Genomic DNA, 26,497 nt, shown 5'->3' with positions numbered 1-26,497 from the left:
TAGGTCAAAGGTGAAGTTTTTGGGACATATTATTTCTTCTGAAGGCATTCAGACGGATCCTGAAAAGTTAGAAGCAATCAGAGCCATTCCAGTTCCATCCACAAAAAGACAAGTCCGCAGTTTTCTAGGTCTCGTAAATTTTTACCGTCGTTTTCTGAATATGCAAATTCTAGTTACACCAAAACTTTGTTCTCTCACTGGAAAAAATACTATTTGGAACTGGGACGAACAAGCACAGTTGGAATTCAATTCTTTGAAAGAGGCGTTACTTCACGCGCCAATACTAGCTCATCCAGATCTGTCACAAGATTTCTGCCTTAGCACGGATTCTTCTAAAGTCGGTCTTGGTGCCCACTTATTTCAAGAAGCCATAGAAAATGACACTACTGTTCAGAAAACCATTGCTTTTGCTAGCCGAGTGCTAACAAAATCTGAAAAAAATTATTCCGTTACTGAATTAGAAGCTTTAGCTATCGTTTGGGCATTTAATAAATTCCGTTTCTTTCTTTCTGGTAAGCACGTAAAAGTATACAGTGATCATCGTGCATTACAATTTCTTATGTCTTCAAAATTAAATCATGATAGGTTAAAACGTTGGGCATTGTTTCTGCAAGAATTCCGCTTCACAATAGTCTACATTCCCGGCAAGGAGAACATTGTTGCGGACGCGCTGTCACGCGCACCGGCTGGGCTTGAGAAAAGTAACACAGAAGGCAACCTCGAAAAAAATTTCAGTATTCTTTACATTCAGAAAGTCGCCTTTGAAAACTTCATCACCACATCTTTAAAGGACATTGCTCATGAACAAGATAAAGATCCGATTTGGAAAGACATCAAAAGTAAATGGCATGAAAAGACACACACTCAGATTCGGCATTATTACCTGGTTAGAAACAACATACTCTTCAAACGCTGCACTGTTGATGACAAGCTATGGGTACTTTGCATTCCAGACGATTTTGTTAATAAGCTCATTTGGTACATTCATTTCAGCTACGCACATTTTGGCCCACGAAAATGTTATCATATTCTTCGAACGACTTGTTATTTTAACAATATGGAAAAGCGAATTCGAAGAGTCTTGTCTATTTGTAAACTTTGTCAAAAGGCGAAACCGTCTACTGTCTCACATCGTGCTCCGCTGTTTCCTATCATTCCTTCTAAATTAAAAGAATTTGCTGCTGTTGATCTCTTGGGACCACTTGTCAGAACATCGAATGGATTTTCGTACGTTCTAGTCGCTGTTGAACTTACTTCAAAATTTGTTTCTTTCACTCCGTTACGTAAAGCCACTGGACGGTCTGTATCCGACGCCTTTGTTAAAAATTTCTTACGTGAAGTTGGCCACGTTGCTAAAGTCCTTTCAGATAACGGACCGCAATTCAGATCTGCTGTTTGGTCACGCATGCTCCGGAATCATAAAATCAAACCTGTTTTTATTTCATTGTATTCACCACATTGTAACCCGTCTGAACGGATTATGAAAGAAATCAATAAGCTTTGCAGACTTTATTGTCACAGAAAGCATCAGCATTGGGACAGATATTTACACTTATTTCAAAATGTGCTAAATGAAATGCCTCATGATTCCACTGCTTTACCACCTACTCTTGTACTGAAGAATGTAGAATCTCCGAACAAAATCAGAGAGCTTGTACCTTTCCCGAATACACGTAAACTTCGACACAAAGACATAATTGATTTGGCTCTTAAAAATATAAAATCTGCAGCAGACAAAAGGAGAAAACTACACGGTAAAGCAAATGCAAAGAAATTATGTATTGGTCAGAAAGTTCTCATTAAAGCTCGCTCATTGTCACATAAGAAGAAACACTTGAGTCACAAATTCTTTCTAGTTTACAATGGACCTTACAGAATCCGACGTATACCACATGATAATTGCGTTGAAGTTGAAACTCTGCGTACTAGGAAGAGTAAAGGTTTACACCACATTTCTCATGTAAAACCATTTATTGACAGATAATCTGCTTTTTAACTTAGTCTTTGCAATTTTCGCATCACGCTACTTGTACAATTTGTCACACTGAGAAACTGTTAACATGCAACAATGTTTGAAGTTAAATATCCAGTCAAGAACCAAGAGAACTTATTTAAACAGAAATTACGAATGCATTGTTATTGCGAACAGACGACACAGTGTTATTGTGTGTGTACATTCTTGCTTGTTAGTTGCACGATTACGTAACGAATATACGGCTTACATAATTAGAACATATACCAGCACTGCTAATGAGATTTTCATGCAACATTTTGGTTCACTTGAAAATACATTCTGGATTTAGGGTACTTTCAGTGAGATACCAGATGAGACAGTGGTTAGTTTATGTGACAGCTACACGATTTTATCACGACGCTACTAATGAGCGACAATTTACAATGTTGCTTTTGCGGTGTATCTGTTTGATATCTGCACAGTTTTTCTGAATTCTTCTGTAAAGTAAAATATGTTTTAGTAGTAACTTTTGTGGTATAGCTACAATGAGACAGCCTCTTTCGTAGCACAACAATACGTTACAGCACAGTACTTTCTTCATCACGGCAATAAGCGTAATAAGTATGATATCGATACGCAAAGCATTTCACTTTTGTTTATCATGAGGTAAGTACATTGGCTTCTGCTGCACTTAGCTTTTGGAGGACGATAACTACGACACTTCCACAGAGATTATCTTACAGCAAGACGCACATTTAGCGCTACAGGACATGTATTTGAGTGATTAATTTTGTACTTAAAACATTTATTTTTAAAGATTTTTGAATTACAAAGAAAATTTTCCGTGATACATTTCATTCCATTGCTGTAATCTGTAACACCTGAGGGTATAATTACAATAATCCTCAGGGGGGTACATGCTTACTTTGTGTACCATGTGTTTGGCAAGCACAAGGAGCCCTAGCTAATATGGTATTTGCTTATACAACTTTACACATCGGTACCATATTTCTCTAAAACATAAATTACACAGCTATCTGATCATTTAACTGAGAGATAAACATGTTTTTTACTACGTCAGTGACAGATGTTTATGTGATTACACCGTTGGATAACTTCACACTTACGAAATTGTATTTTGTCTGTACTGTGTGAACTGTTCATATTTTTTTGGTACCATTGTGATACTATGAGAGCTTTGAATGATCTATTTGGTATGAGATCATGATTTTTAAAGTACGTTTGAGGTAAATGACACTATTGAAATGAGCAGAGAATATTTTTTTTTGTTATGGTTTGAAATTATTGAAGAAAGCTACGACTTTTTTGAGATTTGACTGAGGTGTTATGATGTTATTTTACGACAACAATGTGTATTATGCTGTTGAGGTATGTTTATGTCAATAAGATGATGCTACCATATATGACGAATGTGATTACGTGTTTATATGTATATGAATAATGAATAGAAGTTAGGGACTCTTGACTTGTGAAAAAGGATGTTGGAAACCAAGAATCGTACTTTAAGAGTTATGAAATGTGTGTAAATGCGTGAATGTATCACAATGCCGGCGAAAATTTTTTTGGACACTGTTATATTCATAGGATTTTGTTTCTACACACTTGTGACGTAAATTTTCGACCTGTGAAATTTTCATATGAGACTGTCACTGTAGCGGAAACTGGTGTCGTAAATATTTCCGTAAGAAAGTTAAGTGACCACCTGCACGTGCGTCGTGGGCACACAGCTGTGTCAGACACCTGGAGAACAAGCCATTAGGGTGTGCCTTTCCAGAGGCACAGGTAGAAAAGAAAAAAAAGGGAGGCCATTAAACTCGCTGTTTACATTCCTTTGTAGAGGGCATTGCTAATGCGACACGCTCGTTACTTGAAAACATATGATTACTCGTACTTTGTGCTAATTACTGAAATGCTTATGAATTGATGGGAAATATTCGTACATCTGCACACCTGATTATGACAAGTGTCTTTCTACGAGAGTTGAGAGCTACTAACTTATGAAATGTCACATGACTATTGAATGATATTTTTATGCTTTGGTTTGCGTAATTGCTTATTTCATTTGATATCTGGTTTCCAGCTGTGTTGCAGCATTGCTTTTATAAAATAAAATGCATTTGCTAATGTGAACACTTTCTGTCAACAGATCTATTAAATAATTATTTTATGATCCACATTCTTTAAAAAAGGAGCACTTGGAAAGGAAAGAACAATAAGAAGGAACTAGTAACAGTAACACATAATTTTCTTTTCAAGTACATGGTAATATTTTTTACAATAAGTTGTTATGGTGCACCACTTTAATTACATAGACATTAAGATGTGAATATGCATTGTTGTTTTTACTGTAATATTTTTTCTGCTTGAGCTATGTCATGTTTAGATATAAGTTATTTCTGCTGCTGTTTGCCAGGCATAGTGCTACTGAATTTTAAATTGTGTTACTCTGTTAAGCTAGTTTTACTACTGACTTATATTTATTGTTGCTGCACATTGGCTCATATTAGTTGTAATGTTGCATTGCTTGGTAATTTAGATTTACTGTAGCTTGCTTTGCGATTTTCCATTTTTTTTGCATTGCTGTTTGTGTTAATTTGTTATGTGATGCTGCATTGCCTCGTCCCTTAGTTTAGCATCTGAACTCAGTAGATTTAAGTTAGCTTAAGAGGGTTAGACTATATAAGAAACTGCCTATGAAGAATAGGTAAAGAATGCATTGCGAAGTTATATGAAAAAGATTTGGGCCAAAATGAGTATTGTACAATGAGAAATAATTATTTTGAAAGAAATATGAATAGAATACAGGAAGGAGGTATAGATAGGACTTTTTGGGAATAATGATGAATGAAGGGAGATCTCCAAGAAGCAAAGAAAGTTTTGTTTGCAAAATACTGCAATGAAACAAACCCTGTCCTTTCCTTTTATGTTATCCCGCTATGTGTTTGTGTACCCTTGTGTATTTGTTTTCTTCCTGTCTCTGTGTAGTTTCATAGATTTTTTTTTCTTTTAATATTAAGCTACATTCACTATGATGAGGAATACTGTTATCCTCAAATTTAATTGGCATTAATAATATGTTATTTACTTTGTAAAGATGCTTAGACATTATTTATTCTGTTTTGTTTTAATGCTCATGTGTGAAGTGGATGTTTCAATCATTATTCTGATCTTTTATGTATTTACTTATGTCATAATTCCTGTAACACTGATGTATATGTTTATTTCTATTCTGTTGTACAGCCTGTACTACAAATGTTTTCTGTATTGTTATGTTCTTTCATGATGTATTTTGTACCTTTGTAATTGTATTCTTATGTTATATAATTGTAATTGACACAAGTTCATCATGTTATTAACTTGTAAGCATTCATTTCACTGCACACTTTTCTGTTGGTCATAGTATATGGACAATATGTGAGAAGTAGGGACTGTTAGTGTTTGCATGTGTGTTAATAATTCAGCAAGGGACTGGATAACAGCATTGCTGGTTCTACGGACAATTCCAAAAACTTTGTGAGTGCACAAGTGGTGGTTCATGGACTTGCTATATTAACTGCAAGACTCTTCAATGTTGATTGTGCACCTGCACAGTCACAACAGATGGCTGCTGGCCATCTCTACAAGGACTACAGTGGGTCTACACCTTTGCTGACTCACCAATACCATTATTTCTAGCAGGACTACAGTGGGCCTGTCCACAATTTCTACAAGGACTGCAGTGGGTCTGCACCTCTGGTGGCCCACCAATACCACAATCTCTACCAGGACTACAGTGGGTCTACTCTGTGATGACCTACCTACGAATCTTCTTCAAAACGTCGAATGACTCTGCTGTGGGTTTGCTCTGTTGTGGCCCATTACCTGTCAGCATGTCAAGAGTCAGCACTGTCTTTCCGTTGGAAGGACACCACTACTTCTTCAAGACTGCATGGAAATCCACTACTTCTGTGTGCAATTTCTTTTACTAATGAGAAACTGTAATTACTATTATGATGAATTATCAGACTATCTTTATGGACTGTGAGAAAATTTTAGCTTTTGACCAACATTGTATCAATAAGCGTGTGCATTTTATATCTTTGTTACTGTAATTGTGAAAAATTTTTTTTCAAATCTGTATTGGCCAGTGCCCAACACCATTTGTACAAATTTTTTGTGGGGAGCATGGGGCTATGTAAGTAGGCTGTTTATGTTTTCTTTATTTAAGTAGGCTGTTTAGATTTTTATATTGTTGTCTGCCATTGTAGAGGGGCAGCTGGATGTTAACAGCGCGTAGCGTTGTGCAGTTGGAGGTGAGCCGCCAGCAGTGGTGGATGTGGGGAGAGAGATGGCGGAGTTTTGATAATTTGTAATACTGGATGTCAATTATGAATATTAAGGTAAATACATTGTTTGTTCTCTATTAAAATCTTTCATTTGCTAACTATCCCTATCAGTAGTTAGTGCCTTCAGTAGTTTGAATCTTTTATTTAGCTGGCAGTAGTGGCGCTCGCCGTATTGCAGTAGTTCGAGTAACGGAGATTTTTGTGAGGTAAGTGATTTGTGAAAGGTATAGTTTAATGTTAGTCAGGGCCATTCTTTTGTAGGGATTTTTGAAAGTCAGATTGCGTTGCGCTAAATAATATTGTGTGTCAGGTTAAGCTCAGTCCTGTATAATTGTTCTAAGGGGACGTTTCATATCCTATGACTACAATATCTGTGTGTCTCAGTTGGAATCGTTGAACTCATACAAATATTTGGGTGTAACAGTTTGCAGGAATGTGAAATGGAATGAAAATATAAGCCAGATTGTAGGTAAAGCTGGTGGCAGACTTCAGTTTGTTGGTAGCATACTGGGAAAAAGCAGTCACCTTACAAAGGAGACCGCTCAACAGGACACTTGTGTTTTCTACAGCAGAAGAATACTCAGGTATGTGGTAGATATCAGAAATAAGCTCCGTATACGCTTTTTAAATTCGCCAACGAGTCCTCTGATGTTATCTCTGAGCGCGCCCTGTCCGTGTGTTCGCAAACTAGACTCTCGTCACCTGTCGGGAAGAACGGAACTCGACTCGCTCTGAAAGGAGAGCGAGCACACCACAGCGTACTCGCAGCGTTCCCGCTGCATACGCAATCTTTTTAAAGGAAATTTCCTCCATTAGACTATAAACCAGTATTCATTTAATTAGCACAGCCGTCTTTTCAGTTTTATGACTACTCTGAAGCGCAAGCTGAAAAGTCAGAAAATGTCCGACCTGCCTACATGACATAAGCAACCACTGAGCAACACGATTATAATATGCAGGGTGACAATCATTGAACTGTATGAAACAAAATCGTGATATATTCTGAACTGTTTGCGTAGGACGTTGAAACGCGTATGTATTTGGTGCAGCGGTGGCATGACAGAATCTCTGACCAGAGAGTTATTTATCGTTGCTAGTCTGCGCTTGACCGCGCGAGAGTTCAGTGCAGTGGCGTGTAGGGAGTCGGTAGTAGTAGTTGCAAGTGGCACTCGGTCTACAGTTGCGAGTTAGCTGTTGTGTGTGAGGAGTCGGCGGGCGTTGACATGGCTCTATGGTCGAGATTCAGGACAAGGTATATTTTTTAAATAAGGTAATGAAACAGCATTGCGCTCAGCTAATAATGTATTGTAAGTGTAATTAATTTGTTCAAGAATCGCCCCAATAATAGTTTTGTTTTCAAACCAAGCATTTTAACAAAACAAACATTTTATTGAAAGAAAATTTCCCATGCATTTCCTTAAAGAAAAAATTTACTTAAGTTCAAAGAATTTTTGCGATGCATTTCCTCCAAGCTGTTGCGAAAAAATAAGAGCAGATGGAATTTTACTGAGGTAAGAACAGGGCCTAAGATCGACATTTCGGTCTATTTGCGTTTTCATTGTCACTGAGATTTCATTTTTTATTGAATTCATATCATTTAAAAATAATTACGGGGAGGTTACACTTGGCTCTATGTCCATTAACATTTAAAAATTAATTTTTATCTTTCATTTTTGTGGGGAGGTTACAACGTTGAAACTGCACGGTTGGCTGCGGGGTATGATCGGAATTAGTATGCGCTGTGTGGTTTCTTTTAGCGACGAAGCCCACTTTCATTTGGATGGGTTCGTCAATGAGCAAAACTGGCACATTTAGGGGACTGAAAATCCGCATTTCGCGACCGAGAAGTCTCTTCAGCCTCAATGGATGACTGTGTGACGTGCAATGTCCAGTTACGGAATAATCGCTGCGATATTCCTTGATGGCACGGTGGCTACCGAACGGTACGAGAAAGTTGTGGAAGATGATTTCATCCCCATTATCCAAAGCGACTCTGATTTCGGCAATATGTGGCTCATGCTAAGACGGAGCTCGATCCCATCGAAACAGGACAGTGTTTAATGTCCTGGAGGAGCATTTTGGGGAACGCATTCTGGCACTGGGGCACCCACTGGCAATAGCCTCGATTGGCCACTATATTCTCCGGATCTGAGCACATGCGACTCCTTTTTGTGGGGCTATATTAAAGACGGCCCACAGCAGTAATCCCAAAACCAATGTTGAGCTGAAAACAGCCGTCAACACCATCGATGTTCCCACACTTCAGCGGGTAATGCAGAATTTCGCTATTCGTCTGCGCCACACCATCGTCAATGATGGCAAGCATATCGAACGTGTCATAACCTAAATCCGAATATCTGCGGTGACGTTTACATGTCGAATAAAATGTGTCCGCGCTGTAGTTTGTTACTAAGTTATATAAGGGAGAACTGATAGAGGTACTCGAGGTACCCTCCGCCGTCAGGTGGCTTTCGGAGTATGGATGTAGATTCAGAGGTAGATTTTTTCATATAGTTCAATAATTGTCACTCTCTACATGACATAAGCAGCTATTGGGCATCACGATTATTATATAGCGGTATAATGACTTACTTGTGAGCAGTGAATAATGTATATCCAGAATGAGATTTTCACTCTGCAGCGGAGTGTGCGCTGATATGAAACTTCCTGGCAGATTAAAACTGTGTGCCGGACCGAGACTCGAACTCGGGATCTTTGTCTTTCGCAGGGAACTGTTCTACCAACTACCCAACTACGACTGTTCTACCAACTACCCAAGTACGACTCACGCCCCATCCTCACGGCTTTACTTCTGCCAGTATCTCGTCTCCTAACTTCCAGGCTCTCCAGAAGCTCTCCTGCGAACCTCGCAGAACTAGCACTTCTGAAAGAAAGGATATTGCGGAGACATGGCTTAGCCACAGCCTGGGGGATGTTTCCAGAATGAGATTTTCACTCTGCAATGGAGTGTGCGCTGATGTGAAACTTCCTGTCGGATTAAAACTGTAAAGCTGTGAGGACGGAGAGTGAGTCGTGCTTGGACAGCTCAGTTGGTAGAGCACTTGCACGCGAAAGGTATAGGTCCCGAGTTCGAGTCTCGGTCCGGCACTCAGTTTTAGTCTGCCAGGAAGTTTCAATAATGTATATTTTTATACACTCTATGACAAAAAGAAAAATAAATATGCACATTATGAAGGAATTATCCGAATGGGAGGGAAACCGAAAGATGTGATCTACTTTTACAGAAAAACTAAAGACTACAATTTAAGAAAGAATGGATGATTTATTCAAGATAAAGATCTTCAAAAATTGAGCAAGTTAATAGCGTGTTGGTTCACCTCTGGTCCTTGGGCAAGCAGTTATCAGATGTCCTCCTCCGGGATCTCGTGCGAAATTCTGTCCAATTGGCGTTTTGGAGGGTCCTGCACTTCGTGTCTTGAACGTTCTCGGTTGGGGACAGATCCGACGATATTGCTGGCCAAGGTGCGGATTGGCAAGCACAAATAGTAGAAACCTTCACCATGTGGGGGGTGGGCATTATCTTGCTGAAATGTTAGCCCAGGATGGCTCGCCAAGAAGGGCAACAAAATTGGGCGCAGAATGTCATCGATGTACCGGAGCGCTCTATAGGTGCTGCTGATAACAACCTAAGAGGTTCTGCTACGAAATGAAATGTCACCCCAGGCCATCTCTTCTAGCTGTTGGGCCGTAAGGGGCTCAATTCGAAACGGAGACTCATCACTGAACACACTTCTACTCCAGTCAGATTCCTGGCCCTGAGCTTCACACGCTGAGCTGAGCTGAAGACGTCCCACTGGGATGCTCTGTCTTCACGTGCCTTCCATATAAGCGACGGCAACAGATTGGAATAGATGGATCTTTTAAAGAAGACGCCTCTGAACTTTTTCCCTAAACAAGACTTTAAAGCGAAGTATTAATTGTCCTAATAGGAAGGGTGGGGAAGCGCCTTTTCAATCTTTTAAGTTACTGTTTGTTTCTGAGATCACCGAGCGTACAAGTAGAATTTTAAGGAAAAATGGTATTCAGATCACTTTCTTCAGCCAAAACAAAGTAAAAGACTTTTTGCGACGGAAAATGGATGCACCTGATTGCCTCCACACTGTAGGCTTCTGTAAGGTGACGTGTGGCTGCGGTAAGGGGGAAGGACTGCTAGAGAACGTATTAAGGAACACAGACGCCACACGCGACTGACACAAAGCATGAAGTATGAAATCGACGTTAGCAGACGTCTCGAGAACTACGGCCTTGAAATCAATTTCAATAACGTACAGCTGTTGGCTAAGGAAACCAACATTTACAGAAGAAAAGTCCGAAATGCGATTGAAGTGTCTAAGAGCGCTACAGCTTCCGGCATCTTGGCTCTTTGCCATCAAGGAAGTGAATTTGAGGTGCGGCTTACGAGCCGTGGGGTCTTAGGCGCCTTGCCACGGTTTGCGCTGCCCCCCCCCCCCCTTACCCCCGTCGTAGGCTCGAATTCGCCCTCGAGCATGGGTGTGTGTGTTATTCTTAGCGTAAGTTTGTTCAAGCTTGATAAAGTAGTGTGTAAGCCTAGGGACCGATGCCTCAGCAGTTTGGACCCATAGGAACTTGCCCCAAATGGTTCAAATGGCTCTAAGCACTATGGGACGTAACATCTGAGGTCATCAGTCCCCTACATTTAGAACTACTTAAACCTAACTAACCTAAAGACATCACACACATCCATGCTCGAGGCAGGATTCGAACCTGCGACCGTAGGAGCAGCGCGGTTCCGCACTGAAGCGGCTAGAACCGCTCGGCCATAGCGGCCGGCTCTTACCACAAATTTCCAAAATTACGAGCAATACAACAACGCCCTGTAAACCACCTCTGAGGCCAATAATAGTTTGGATAAACATTACCTCTTTCAGAATGAGATTTTCACTCTGCAGCGGAGTGTGCGCTGATATGAAACTTCCTGGCAGATTAAAACTGTGTGCCCGACCGAGACTCGAACTCGGGACCTTTGCCTTTCGCGGGCAAGTGCTCTACCATCTGAGCTACCGAAGCACGACTCACGCCCGGTCTCACAGCTTTACTTCTGCCAGTATCTCGTCTCTTGCCTTCCATACTTTACAGAAGCTCTCCTGCGAACCTTGCAGAACTAGCATATCAGCGCATACTCCGCTGCAGAGTGAAAATCTCATTCTGGAAACATCCCCCAGGCTGTGGCTAAGCCATGTGTCCGCAATATCCATTCTTTCAGGAGTGCTAGTTCTGCAAGGTTCGCAGGAGAGCTTCTGTAAAGTTTGGAAGGTAGAAGACGAGATACTGGCAGAAGTAAAGCTGTGAGACCGGGCGTGAGTCGTGCTTCGGTAGCTCAGATGGTAGAGCATTTGCCCGCGAAAGGCAAAGGTCCCGAGTTCGAGTCTCGGTCGGGCACACAGTTTTAATCTGCCAGGAAGTTTCATTACCTCTTTCATTCTCTACCTGTTTGCCAATGGCAAGAGTCCAGCAATACCAGCAGGAGGAATTTTAACTAATAACTCTTCTCCAGCGTAAGTATAGGAAAATAACACCCTTTCTAACCAATGACGCTGGCCCGCCAAGCTTTTGCCAGTAGCTCCCTTCTTCGGTATTAGCACGGAAAAACAGTCAGTATCTAATGAAGACGCCCCACCAACAGTCGACCAAGGTTTTTCATCCAATAATCCCACTTCTTCGGCACAAGCACGGGAAAACTCCCCTCTACAAGACAAGCTGTCACTATTCTCTGACAGTGTCCAACTGCAGTGGACACCACAAGATTCTGAGGAAGATTCCAGCACAGGGGTGGAAACGCCACTTGTTTGGAGAAATATGACGCGGCCTAACAGTCAAGAAGATTTTAATTTCAGTGCCAAGGGCGACGATATCTTGCAGACTAACATAAAACTGGTCGCTCGTTGGGAGGAATGTATTCGTCGCCAGGACGATTATGTTGAGAACTTAGCATGTAGATTTGAAGAGTAAAGATGGAGAAAATTTGTTTTATTTACAAGCTTTAAGACTATCCTCATAAAAAATTCGGAGGAATCATTTTTCCGTAGGCACTCGCACAAACTCCGCAAGACACCATACGGTGCATGGTAGAAAGAACTTACACCACTGCTATCGTTCCCTTTCCTGTCTGTATGTCTCCGTTCGAGGCCCAGTTTTCGTTTTCTTGTCTTTGTGGTCCTTACGTGAGATATATGATAGCTTTGACGCTAATGTTGGTTCTCTACTTTCGATAGTGTTTCGCTAAAAGAACGTCCTCTTCCCTCCAGGGAATCGAGTTCGAATTCACGGATCATTTCCGTAATACTCGCTCGGTGAACGAACGTACCGGTAACAAACCTGGCAGCACAGCCCCGAATTGCTTACCGAATCGCAACTTTATGTTGCGGGAATGGTTCCTTTGAAAGGGAACGGCCTTCCTTCCTTCATTCAATCTGAATTATTTCGATGTCTTTCTTTAATCCAACCTGGTGGATGCGAAATGGGGTCCTTCCCGTAAGGTCTGAACCCGGTTCTGATCGCGCTGTCTGATCGTCTATCTTACACGAAGCATCAGAAGCTTGTCTCTCTGATATACGATCGAATTTTGATGCTTCACTTACTGATTTTTTCTGTTTTCTCCTCCGTTATTCAATGCCTCCTGAGCTATCCAGGGATTTCTACTAGATCCTCAATTTTTACCTACTTAATCCACTGCTTCCTTCTCTGTCTCATCTCAAGTCCTCCCACCACCGAGTGCGGGCTTCCTAAAATTTCGTTTACGAACTGACGCAATCGAAGCGAAGCCGCAGTTTCCTTCCTTGAGTCGGTTTTAAACGCTCGAGTCGCACAAATGGAACAGTCAGTTGGGAAAGAAGAGGGAAACCCGTGAAGCTACGCTGGAATCCACAGGGAGTCCGTCTGCGCTGTCAAGGTGTGTTCCTCGGAGAACTGTTCGACTCGTCTCCGCCAGTCACTCTTTCTAATGTGACTGTCGGTGCTTTAGTACAGTGCCTTCTGCGATGTACTCGAGTAATTAGTTTTCTTCGGCACGCAAAGTGTTATCACGATACGCAGTGACGTTTCCACAGAGGCTAGTGGACATGTGCAGATGTGTTGCTCGATAATGGTTTCTGAGACATGTGTAGGAATGATGCGAATTGCAGTGGCTGTGTTATTCTGAATTACGGTGCAAAGTTCCTTTGGACTTGCATTCATGATAAGACAGGTGCTGCAATATCGTATTTATCCGCCGACACCGGGCAAGCGAGTTTCAAGTAAAATGTCTCAGCTATACGTGAATACACATAATAGGTTGTAGACGCATGGTTGACGACATCTGTGAGTGGATCTGATAATGAATGGTAAGGCCACCGCTCGCGATAAGCAGGAAATCCGGGTTCGTTTCCCGACCCGGCACAAATTTTCATTGTCGTCATTCCATTCTACAGCTGATGATTCTCCATATTCGCATTTGCGAATACCTTTAATGTGTAGGAATTATCTCGCACTCGGCCGATAGACCAATAACTGCATGTCTATGGCAGCCGGTAAGGAATCGGAGGCGAGATGCAACCGCACTTAAGTGCTGTGCAACAATTCGGCCTTCTGGGTTATTTTGTAAGCCGAAAAGCATTTGTTTTCAAAAAAACCATAATTTCTTACAATTGCTTTATGAAAACTACAGATTTAAGTCAAATAATAGACCGTCCACAAGCACAAAAAGGAAATGTTGAGTACGGAGCAAGAGTCAATTCGTGGTCAGTTGTATCTAGTTCAACGGTAACTGCACCTGAATGACAGAATGCAGGAAAAGTAGTAATCACATTCGGAAAATGCTGAGAAAATAGAGATTATTGCGCTCTCGTTTAAAGAGCACGCAATTGTTAACAGACAAAAGTTAGTAGAAATTCGTGAGTCCGTAAGAAGATCAGTGCGCCAGGTATACAACAACTTCCAACGTCATACCTTACCGAAAGATCTCGCTGAAATCCGAGATAATTCTAGTTACACTTAATTTAAGCTGGCCGTAGGTTTGTATCCCGTCACTCGATGAACAGACAGGTGACGCAACAGAAGATGGCGAAAGGAAAGCTGAAGCTATAGATTTCGCGTTTAAGAAATTATTCACGCAACACAATCGTGCAGACATACAGTCGTCTGACTGTCGCATATAGTCCTCCATGGATGGCAAGGAAGTAGGTAACCCAGGTGTAGAGTAGCAGCTGAAATATTTGGAAACAGTCGCTAGGTCTAGGTCGCTAACTAGATGGAATCCCTCTTCGGCTTTATAGAGAGTATTCCGGAGAATTTTCCCCATCCCTTTTTTTTGAGTCATCAGTCTTCTGACTCCCACCACGAATTCCTCTCCTGTGCCAGCCCCTTCAGCTCAGAGTAGCACTTGCAACCTATGTTCTCAATTATTTGCTCCATGTATTCCAGTCTCTGTCTCCCTCTACAGTTTTTACCCTCCACAGCTCCCTTCAGTATCATGATAGTCATTCTCTGATATATTGACAGATGTCCTATCATCCTGTCCCTTCTCGCTCTCAGTGTTTCCCACATATTCCTTTCCTCTCCGATTCTGCGCAGGACCTCCTCATTCCTTACCTTATCAGCCCACACAGTTTTCAACATTCGTCTGTAGCACCACATCTCAAATGCTTCTATTCTTTTCTGTTCCCGTTTTTCCCACAGTCCGTGTTTCACTACCATACAATTCTGTGCTCCAAACGTACATTCTCAGAATTTTCTTCCTCAAATCAAAGCCTATGTTCGATACTAGTAGACTTCACTCGGCCAGAAATTCCCTTTTTCCCAGTGCTAGTCTGCTTTTGATGTCTTCCTTCCTCCACCCACCACTGGTTATTTTGGTCCCTAGGTAGCAGAATTCCGTAACTTCATCTACTACGTGACCAAACCTGATGATAAGTTTCTCGCTGTTCTTATTTCTGCTATCTCTGATTACTTTCGTTTTTCTTCGATTTACTCTCAATCCATATTCTGCACTCACTAGATTGTTCAGTCCATTCAGCAGATCATGTAATTCTTCAGAATGAGATTTTCACTCTGCAGCGGAGTGTGCGCTGATATGAAAATTCCTGGCAGATTAAAACTGTGTGCCCGACCGAGACCCGAACTCCCAGGCTGTGGCTAAGCCATGTCTCCGCAATATCCTTTCTTTCAGGAGTGCTAGTTCTGCAAGGTTCGCAGAAGAGCTTCTGTAAAGTTTGGAAGGTAGGAGACGAGATACTGGCAGAAGTAAAGCTGTGAGACCGGGCGTGAGTCGTACTTCGGTAGCTCAGTTGGTAGAGCACTTGCCCGCGAAAGGCAAAGGTCCCGAGTTCGAGTCTCGGTCGGGCACACAGTTTTAATCTGCCAGGAAGTTTCATATCAGCGCACACTCCGCTGCAGAGTGAAAATCTCATTCTAGAAACATCCCCCAGGCTGTGGCTAAGCCATGTCTCCGCAATATCCTTTCTTTCAGGAGTGCTAGTTCTGCAAGGTTCGCAGAAGAGCTTCTGTAAAGTTTGGAAGGTAGGAGACGAGATACTGGCAGAAGTAAAGCTGTGAGACCGGGCGTGAGTCGTGTTTCGGTAGCTCAGTTGGTAGAGCACTTGCCCGCGAAAGGCAAAGGTCCCGAGTTCGAGTCTCGGTGGGGCACACAGTTTTAATCTGCCAGGAAGTTTCATGTAATTCTTCTTCATTTCACTGCGGATAGCAATGTCATCAGCGAATCGTGTCATTAATATCTTTCCACCTAGAATTTTAATTCCACTGTTAACCCTTCTTTTATTTCCGTCACTGCGTTTTCTATGTATATATTGAACAGTAGTGGCGAAAGGTTACATCCCTATCTGACACCTTTTTTAATCTGAGCCCTTTGTTCTTGGTCTTCCACTCTTTTTGTTCCCTCTTAGCATTTGTACATGTTGTATGCTAAACGTCTCTCGTTATACCTTACCCACATTTTCATCAGAATTTCGAACATCTTTCGGCATTTAACACTGTCGAGCCCTTTTTGTAGGTCAACAAATCCTATGAACGTGTCTCGATTTTTCTTTGGTCTTGCTTCCACTATCAACCGAAACGTCAGAATTGCCCCTCTGCTGCCTTTACCTTTCCTAAAGCCAAACTGATCATCTAACACGTCCTCAATTTTCTTTTCCATTCTTCTGTATACTATTCACGTTGGATGCATCAGCTGTTAAGCTGATTATGCGATAATTCTCGCACTTGTCAGCTCCTGTAGTCTTGGAACTGTGTGGACGTGAGATGTTATGTCGCCAGACTTAGACATTCTACACACCAACGTGAATAGCCGTTTTGTTGCCACTTCCCCAATGATTTTAGAAATTATGATGGAATGTTATCTATCTTCTCTGTCTTAAAATGTTCAAATGGGTTGGGTTGGGTTGTTTGAGGGAGGAGACCAAACTGCGAGGTCATCGGTCTCTTCGGATTACGGAAGGACGGAGAAAGAAGTCGGCCGTGCCCTTTAAAAGGAACCATCCCGGCATTTGCTTGGAGCGATTTAGGGAAATCACGGAAAACTTAAATCAGGATGTCCGGACGCAGGATTGAACCGTCGTCCTCCCGAATGCGCGTCCAGTGTGCTAACCAAAAATTTTCAAATGGCTCTGAGCAGTATGGGACTTAACTTTAGAGGTCATCCGTCCCCTAAAACTTAGAACTACTTAAACCTAACTAACCTAAGGACATAACACACATCCATGCCCGAGGCAGGATTCGAACCTGCGACCGTAGCAGTAACGCGGTTCCGGGCTGAAGCGCCTAGAACCGCTCGGCCACCGGGGCCGTCTATCTTTTCTGCCTTATTTGATCGTAAGTCTTCTAATACTTTTTAAATTATGATTCTAAAACTGGATCCCCCATGTCTTCTAAATCGACTACTGTTTCTTCTTCTATCATATCAGAGAAATCTTCCCCCTCTTAGACATCTTCACTGCTCTTTCCACCTACCCGCTCTCTCCTCTGTATTTAACAGTGAAATTCCCGTTGCACTCTTAATGATGTCACCCTTGCTTTTAATTTCACTTTCCTGTATGCTGAGTCAGTCCTTCCGATAATCATTTCTTTTCCGATTTCTTCACATTTTCCGTGTAGTCATTTCGTCTTAGTTTCACTGCACTTCCTGTTTATTTCATTCCTCAGGGACTTGTATTTCTGTATTCCTGAATTTCCCTGAACATTTTTGTACTTCTTACTTTCATCGATCAACTGAAGCATTTGTTCTGAAACAGATGGTTCCTACTCTGTTACCTTCTTTGTATCAATGTTCTTCTTCCCACCTTTCGCCATTGCCCATTTTAGAGATGTCCATTCCTCTTCAACTGTACTGCTTTGTGAGCTATCCCGTATTGCAGCATCTATACTCTCACAGAACTTCAAACGTATCTCCTCATTCCTCAGTACCTTCGTGTCCCATTTCTTTTCGTATTGTTTCTTCCTGTCAGATCTCTTACACTTCAGCCTATTCTTCATCACTACTACATTGTGATCTGAGTCTACGTCTGCTCCTGGATACGCCTTACAATCCAGAATCTGATTCAGAATCTCTGTCTGATCATGATGTAATCTAACTGAAAGCTTCTCGTATCGCCACCCTCTCTTTCAAGTATACCTCTTCCTCGTGTGACTCATGAACCGAGTATTCGCCATAAGTAGCTGAAACTTATTACAGAACTCAGTCTTTCTCTTCTCTCAGTCCCAAGTCCGTTTTTTTTTCCGCGATATTTTCTTCTATCTTCTCCTACAATAGCCTTCCAATTCCCCATGACTATTACATTTTCATCTCTCTTTATTTACTGCATTTCCCGTTCAATATCCTCTATACTTTCACTACCTCTTCATCTTCACCTTGCCACATCGGCATGTATACCTGAACTATCGTACTAGCTTGCATTTATCGCGAATCTCGTCCTCAGCGAAAAGCCCCAAGCGCTTGGAAAAAAAAAACACAAGCCACTCCTGTATGTACGAGTAAGAAGGGTATAGGAACTGACAAGCGTAATCCTTTGCACCGGTTTCCTGCAGAATTCTTGAACACATTTTGATTTCGAATATAATAAATCTTCTTAGAGAGAGAAGAAGAGCTTCGGTCCACAAATCATCACGGATGTAGAAAGCATCGCTCGTGCGAAACTCAATTTGCCACTCTCTCACATGATATCGTACAAGTAATGGATGGAGGGTGTTGTGTCGGCCGATTAGCCAAAACAACGCACACTAATTTAGAGGAGGCCGAAATGCACGCGTCAACTCACGCAGGCTGGCGTTAGGTCTGAAACAGGATACGTAATGAATGCTATAAAGAAAAGTACGTAGCTGCTGGAATACTTAACTTTAATCCATCATTTGTATACAGCGTTCTTGATGATACAAGTGAGACTCTCTCTAGAAATGGTTAATGGCGCCTTGCTAGGTCGTAGCCATGGACTTAGCTGAAGGCTATTCTAACTATCTCTCGGCAATTGAGAGAAAGGCTTCGTCAGTGTAGTCGCTAGCTAAGTCGTCCGTACAACTGGGGCTCGTGCTAGTACGTCTCTCTAGACCTGCCGTGTGGTGGCGCTCGGTCTGCAATTACTGACAGTGGCGACACGCGGGTCCGACATGTACTAATGGACCGCGGCCGATTTAAAGCTACCACCTAGCAAGTGTGGTGTCTGGCGGTGACACCACAGAGGGAAACAGGTAGATTCCTAGATTTCCGGTGAGCGATTGACACAGTGTCCCATTGGAGTCTGCTAACCATGATAGTTTCCAAGTTATGCGAGTGGCTCCAAGACTTCTTAAGAAATAGAACCCAATACGTTGTCCTCGACGGTGAGTGTTCATCAGAGACGAGGTTATCGTCAGGGGTGCCCCAGGAAAGTGTGACAGTACTGCTTTTGTTCTCTGTATGTAAAAGTGACCTGGCTGAAGGGCTGAGTTGCAGTCCGCGACTGTTTGCTGATGATGCTATGGAGTACGGGACGGTGTCGTCGTTGGGTGACTGTAGGAGGATACAAGATGACTTTAGACAAAATACCTAGTTGGTGCGATGAATGGCAGCTTGCTCTGACAGTAGAAAAATGTAAGTTAATGCGTATGAATAGGAAAAGCAAACCCGTAATGTTCGGGTATAACATTAGAAGTGTGCTGTTTGGCACAACCACGTCAATTACATATCTTGGCGTAAATCGCAAAGCGATGAGAAATGGAATGATCACGTCAGGCTGGTGGCACTGCAGGCAAATGCTTTGTTTTAGTTGGGGAAATGTAACTCATCCAAAAAGCAGACGGCGTACAGAATGATAGTGCGACCCCTTCTTGAATACTGTTGGAGTGTTTGGCAACCCTTCCAGCTCTGTTCAAGTCACACCCATTTTACTTTCTTTCTACGTGATGTCATTATGAAACGATCAGGGCCCACGGGAAATAGGGGCCGCACAACGAATGTCGGCAGTGATGGTTACAACACAGGAAAGCAATCACACCCCGCCGCTGTCCCACCAGATACATGACATTGTGGATGCGCACAGGTTCTTGAATGGGGAGTCGCTGCATTGTTTGGGCTCAACCATCCGTTTATTTTCCTTATGTTAGCATGAAGACGTCGTTTATCGCCAACACTAACGATACGGGATAGGAACGGTTGGTGTTTTTCACGAGTGAATTGATGACGAGCCATCCGAGATGCTTATGTGACCACCTGCTCATTTTTTTTTTTTTTTGTTTTTGTTTTGGCTTAGAGCACACATCCGAGTTTTGAATCTTCCCCATTCCATGCAAATGTCGCGCGATGGTGGAACGATCACGCCGGCCGGAACGGCCGAGCGGTTCCAGACGCTTCAGTCTGGAACCGCGCCACCGCTACAGTCGCAGGTTCGAATCCTGTCTCGGGAATGGGTGTGTGTGATGTCCTTAGGTTAGTTGGGTTTAAGTAGTTCTAAGTTCTAGGGGACTGATGACCTCAGAAGTCCCATAGTGCTCAGAGCCATCTGAACCATTTTTGGAATGATTACAGTTAATCACATCTACCAGTTGTCGAGTAGACTGACTTGGATTGTAGTGGGTTAAGGCGTTTATCGAACCCGGAAGGTCTTTCCGAACGTGAAGAGGCACTAATGCCTAAACGGTCCTGCTTAAAACAAGGAAGCCATTTTCTTGCGGTGCTCTGTCCAATGGCATTATCCTCATACATGACGCAAATGTTTCTGGCTGTCTTCGCTGTAGTCACTCCTCTATTGAACTCATACAGAAGAATATGTCGGAAATGTTCCGATTTCTCCACTCGGCACTCTCATTCTAGCTTCCACACCTCCACTCACTACCTCCAAATGACAAAATGAGCCGGCCGCGGTGGTCTAGCGGTTCTAGGCGCGCAGTCAGGAACCGCGCGACTGCTACGGTCGCAGGTTCGAATCCTGCCTCGGGCATGGATGTGTGTGATGTCCTTAGGTTAGTTAGGTTTAAGTAGTTCTAAGTTCTAGGGGACTGATGACCACAGATGTTAAGTCCCATAGTGCTCAGAGCCATTTGAACCATTTTTTTGACAAAATGACAATATGTAAACTCAAATAACAATGAACTAGAAATAAAAAATAACGGTCGACAGATAAATCCGTAGCAATACAAATACCAACATGCAAAACAAAAGTGTTACGAACTTATGCACCAACCTAATAGGGGAAACAAACTTAATTTTCAGACAGCTGCCATTTTGTATTAGCTGCGATTAGTTTGTTCGAAATTTTAAAGAGATGACGACGACTATAAATTTCGTTAGTGTACAGAACTTAACTGCGCGTGAACAGGCCTTGGAAGGCACAACGGTACCGACCGGCCGCCGTGTCATACTCAGCCCAGAGGCGTCGCTGGATGCGGATACAGAGGGTCATGTGGTCAGCACGCCGGTCTCCCGGACGTATGGCAGTTTACGAAACCGAAGCCGCCATTTCTCAATGAAGTAGCTCCTCAGTTTGCCTCACAAGGGCTGAGTGCACTCCGCTTGCCAAAACCTCTCGGCAGGTCCGGTCGGTCAGCCATCTAAGTGCTTGCCTAGCTCGCCAGTGCTGAACCTGCTTGTATACTGACCTTTAAAAATGCGATCACCCTCATTAGCGTAACATAATGTTTAGAAATGATACGGTGAAGAGAAGAGAAGAGGAATTTGTTAACATCGAGTATAGATTTAAGTGTCAGGAAGTCATTTCTGAAAGTATTTGTATGGAGTGTAGCCATATATGGAAGTGAAACATGGACGGTAAATAGTTTGGACAAGAAGAGAATAGAAGCTTTCGAAATGTGGTGCTACAGAAGAATGCTGAAGATTAGATTGGTAGATCACATAACTAATGAGGAAGTATTAAATAGGATTGGGGAGAAGAGAAGTTTGTGGCACAACTTGACCAGAAGAAGGGATCGGTTGGTAGGACATGTTCTGAGGCATGGGAGATGAAGAAGCTTGCAGAGGATAGAGTAGCATGGAGAGCTGCATCAAACCAGTCTCAGGACTGCAGACCACAACAACAACAACAACGGTGAATTAAATAATTATTTTGCATTATAGTATGGTAACAAGGAGCATAGATGCACAGTATTTAGCTTTATCAGGATATCTAAATGTGGATCATGGATCACATGAATTTAAAATAAAGCTACAGTTCCGTGTTCTGATCTGAGAGGAGTCAATCGCGACCGACGGACCGCCGTGTCGTATTCTGCCTATGGTGTCATCGTATGCGGTGTGGAAAGGCACATGGTCAGCTCTCCCTAGTTTTCGGATTTCTTGACCTTGGAGGCGCTACTAATCGTTGGGGGGGCACCCATAGCAGTCCTCCCACCAAGGAAAAATTGCTCACAAAACTGAGGAACTAACCCGGATAAACCTATGGGAGGCATCCGCACCGACCATTCAGCTACAGAGGTGGGCATTAAATGAATATACACACATACGAAACGTGCATACAACCCAAAAATTTTAAGAGGCGTGCTGATAATAACAATAAAAAATTGAAGTCGATATGTAACTTTTTTAGCTGCAGATAAGCAATTTCTAACTAAATTAATGACGGTTAGAGTCTATTCTTACGAGGGTGAGTCAAATGCAAACCTTAAATATTTTTTAAAATATTTTTTATTGTGCAGAAGTGGCACAAACCTGCATCACTTTTGAACATAATCCCCCCACGCTCAATGCAAGTCCTCCAGCGCTTACAAAGTGCACAAATTCCTTTAGAAAAAATTCTTTTGGTAGTCTGCGCAACCACTCATCCACCGCGTGGCGTACCTCTTCATCAGAACGGAACTTCTTTCCTCCCATTGCGTCTTTGAGTGGTCCAACATATGGAAATCACTTGGGGCAAGGTCTGGTGAGTGTGGTGGATGAGGAAGACACTCAGAATGAAGTGAACCCAGGTTTCGTCTCCAGTAACGATTCTCGCAAGGAAGCCACCTTCTCGTTCAAAGCGCTGAAGAAGTTCTTCTCTTTTCAGGAGTCAGCTACCGTGGCACCCATCTTGCAGACACATCTTGTGAAACTGGAGCACATCACGCACAATGTGGTGTGCTGACCCATGACTAATCTGTAAACATGCTGCAGTGTCATTCAGTGTCACTCAGCGGTTTTCCTTCACTATGGCTTCAACTGCTGCAGTGTTCTGTGGAGTCACAACTCGTTGTGCCTGACCTGGACGAGGAGCATCTTCCATTGAAGTCACACCATTTACGAACTTCCTACTCCATTCGTAGACTTGCTGCTGTGACAAACATGCATCACCGTACTGAACCTTCATTCGTTGATGAATTTCAATAGATTTCACACCTTGACTACGTAAAAACCGAATAACAGAACGCTGTTTTTCCCTGATGCCAGTCTCAAGTGGGGCGGCCATCTTTATACTGATACTGCGACGGTATGCGTGCATCTGCACTATGCTGCCACCTACAGGCCATTCTGCATGCTGTTTGTAGCACGCTTACCAACTTACAGCGCAAAATTTCGATTTGCTATTACAAATTTAAGGTTTCCATTTGACTCACCTTCGTACATATGAAAAGATAATGTATAGCCAATAAAATTCGTCTCGTTACGTGACCGCATTGTGTGTAAAATTTTCTGACGTTTCGGCCATTTGCAACAGTGGCCAAAACGTTGAAAAATTTTACACATTGGCAGTGCGGTCAAACACCCAAAAGAATTGTATTGGCTGTTATAATGCATGTCAGACGCAAGAAAACTAGATTCCTACGGTGCAGAAAGAAACGGACTGCGTCATACCTTGAATGCAGAAGAAGGAATGGCAGGCAAAATGTGTCTATCCAAGAAATATCACTGACTCTGAGGGAAATGGATTTCGGTAGCAATTCAACGAGCTTATTTTGTTAGATGTAGATCTACAACTCCGTGCTGTTACACACGTGCGCAGAGCATTCCGTGTAATTCTGAACGGACTCCATTAACTCTAAAATACTATGACCGCTATTTCAGAATTACGATTGTCTAGGCATGAGTTTTTTGTCAACCAATGATCCTAACTTTACATCATCAACCACAATACGCTAGGACGTTATTGGAAGTCCTCACGCATCTAATTCAAGATGGATTCTTATACATTTCTGGCATTACACCTTTACGCTTTAATATAAAATAAAGAAAAACTGTAATATTTTATTTGAAATAGTTCGCATTCATCTAGGCTTACCTAAATGGTTATATTGTATGTCGTCCGTTGTGGGTGGTTCAGTTTATGTATCCACTGACACGAATTAAGGAAACATGGTTCCTAATTTATACCGCTTGCACATTTTTTAAAAAACTGAATGGAATATGTTCATTTTTCTCAGATTTTCAGTTATTTAAATCAGATACCAAGAACGACATCTTATAGTTGGGGATGGTATTGTTTGAATAATTTTGTAACTTACTGTGTAGGATATAATAAGTAAAATCTCAAGTGGTACAATTTAGGCAATTCTCCTCCGCTGAGGATATGCAGTGTAATTAGTGTCGCCAATCACGTCACACTAAACAATTTGGCTATTAACTTCAGAATGTGTTCAAGCGCCTGTATGAAATGTGACCATCATACCGTTGTTACAGAGCAATTCACTGCAAGTTCCGAGTCAGAAAACCAGTGTTGCAGACATGGTAGTTCTAAAGCAGTGTTGTTGCGGATGCTCGCTCAGGGCTGGAGCCATCATGATTGCCATCTTCTTTGTGGTGAGTACACAAGAAAAAATACACATGATACGGCAGTAATTAGAGTACTCCATCCTCAGTGCATAAACAACTTCAGCTGTACTCGCTAGTGATCTATCCTTGCCGTTTCCTCTTATACTCTTTTTTTAAGCCATCAATCTTTCTACTTGTTTCACTCTGTTCCATTCTTGTATTAACCCATAAGATGTTACTACACCCAGCGTACTATGTAAACTGTTTTGCATAGTCTAACCTTTATAACCTTTGTCTGTACACCTACTATTTTCTTCCATAGTGCTAATCCCAGCACCAGGTTAACTATTCTTGGATACCATAACAAGTGTCACGTTATTCTCTCCCTTTTTCTGCTTAGGTCCTTCCACAGACTTATTTCCCCACATTTTTTTTTCAGTGTGTACTTGTTCATTTTGAACCTTATCTGCCCATCGAATTTTTAATATACACTCCTGGAAATTGAAATAAGAACACCGTGAATTCATTGTCCCAGGAAGGGGAAACTTTATTGACAGATTCCTGGGGTCAGATACATCACATGATCACACTGACAGAACCACAGGCACATAGAAACAGGCAACAGAGCATGCACAATGTCGGCACTAGTACAGTGTATATCCACCTTTCGCAGCAATGCAGGCTGCTATTCTCCCATGGAGACGATCGTAGAGACGCTGGATGTAGTCCCGTGGAACGGCTTGCCATGCCATTTCCACCTGGCGCCTCGTTTGGACCAGCGTTCGAGCTGGACGTGCAGACAACGTGAGACGACGCTTCATCCAGTCCCAAACATGCTCAATGGGGGACAGATCCGGAGATCTTGCTGGCCAGGGTAGTTGACTTACACCTTCTAGAGCACGTTGGGTGGCACGGGATACATGCGGACGTGCATTGTCCTGTTGGAACAGCAAGTTCCCTTGCCGGTCTAGGAATGGTAGAACGATGGGTTCGATGACGGTTTGGATGTACCGTGCACTATTCAGTGTCCCCTCGACGATCACCAGTGGTGTACGGCGAGTGTAGGAGATCGCTCCCCACACCATGATGCCGGGGTGTTGGCCCTGTGTACCTCGGTCGTATGCAGTCCTGATTGTGGCGCTCACCTGCACGGCGCCAAACACGCATACGACCATCATTGGCACCAAGGCAGAAGCGACTCTCATCGCTGAAGACGACACGTCTCCATTCGTCCCTCCATTCACGCCTGTCGCGACACCACTGGAGGCGGGCTGCACGATGTTGGGGCGTGAGCGGAAGACGGCCTAACGGTGTGCGGGACCGTAGCCCAGCTTCATGGAGACGGTTGCGAATGGTCCTCGCCGATACCCCAGGAGCAACAGTGTCCCTAATTTGCTGGGAAGTGGCGGTGCGGTCCCCTACGGCACTGCGTAGGATCCTACGGTCTTGGCGTGCATCCGTGCGTCGCTGCGGTCCGGTCCCAGGTCGACGGGCACGTGCACCTTCCGCCGACCACTGGCGACAACATCGATGTACTGTGGAGACCTCACGCCCCACGTGTTGAGCAATTCGGCGGTACGTCCACCCGGCCTCCCGCATGCCCACTATACGCCCTTGGTCAAAGTCCGTCAACTGCACATACGGTTCACGTCCACGCTGTCGCGGCATGCTACCAGTGTTAAAGACTGCGATGGAGCTCCGTATGCCACGGCAAACTGGCTGACACTGACGGCGGCGGTGCACAAATGCTGCGCAGCTAGCGCCATTCGACGGCCAACACCGCGGTTCCTGGTGTGTCCGCTGTGCCGTGCGTGTGATCATTGCTTGTACAGCCCTCTCGCAGTGTCCGGAGAAAGTATTGTGGGTCTGACACACCGGTGTCAATGTGTTCTTTTTTCCATTTCCAGGAGTGTACTTCCAAAGTACTTTATTTCAACCGCTTGCAGTTTCTTTTCCTTCCTCCTCTTTCTTCTTCTTCTACCACTACTTCTTTTTTTTCTTCATATTTGGAACAGTCCACAT

The 26,497-nt window shown here is 43.0% G+C and overlaps 1 protein-coding gene across 2 annotated transcripts in view; it reads left to right on the top strand.

The window, feature by feature from the left end:
- The first annotated feature begins 13,170 nt into the window (after positions 1-13,170).
- Positions 13,171-26,497, top strand: part of LOC126106539 (uncharacterized) — a 38,215-nt gene continuing 24,888 nt past the window's right edge. For both annotated transcript variants that reach the window (XM_049912879.1, XM_049912878.1), the window contains exons 1-2: positions 13,171-13,231; positions 24,404-24,523. In XM_049912879.1, the coding sequence (XP_049768836.1) occupies positions 24,449-24,523 (75 nt within the window). In that variant the 5' untranslated portion in view covers positions 13,171-13,231; positions 24,404-24,448. The remainder of the gene's footprint in view (positions 13,232-24,403; positions 24,524-26,497) is intronic.

The sequence above is a fragment of the Schistocerca cancellata genome, chromosome 10 (genome assembly GCF_023864275.1).
Source record: "Schistocerca cancellata isolate TAMUIC-IGC-003103 chromosome 10, iqSchCanc2.1, whole genome shotgun sequence".
NCBI lineage: Eukaryota > Metazoa > Arthropoda > Insecta > Orthoptera > Acrididae > Schistocerca > Schistocerca cancellata.
This window is presented reverse-complemented; position numbering and strand designations above follow the sequence as displayed.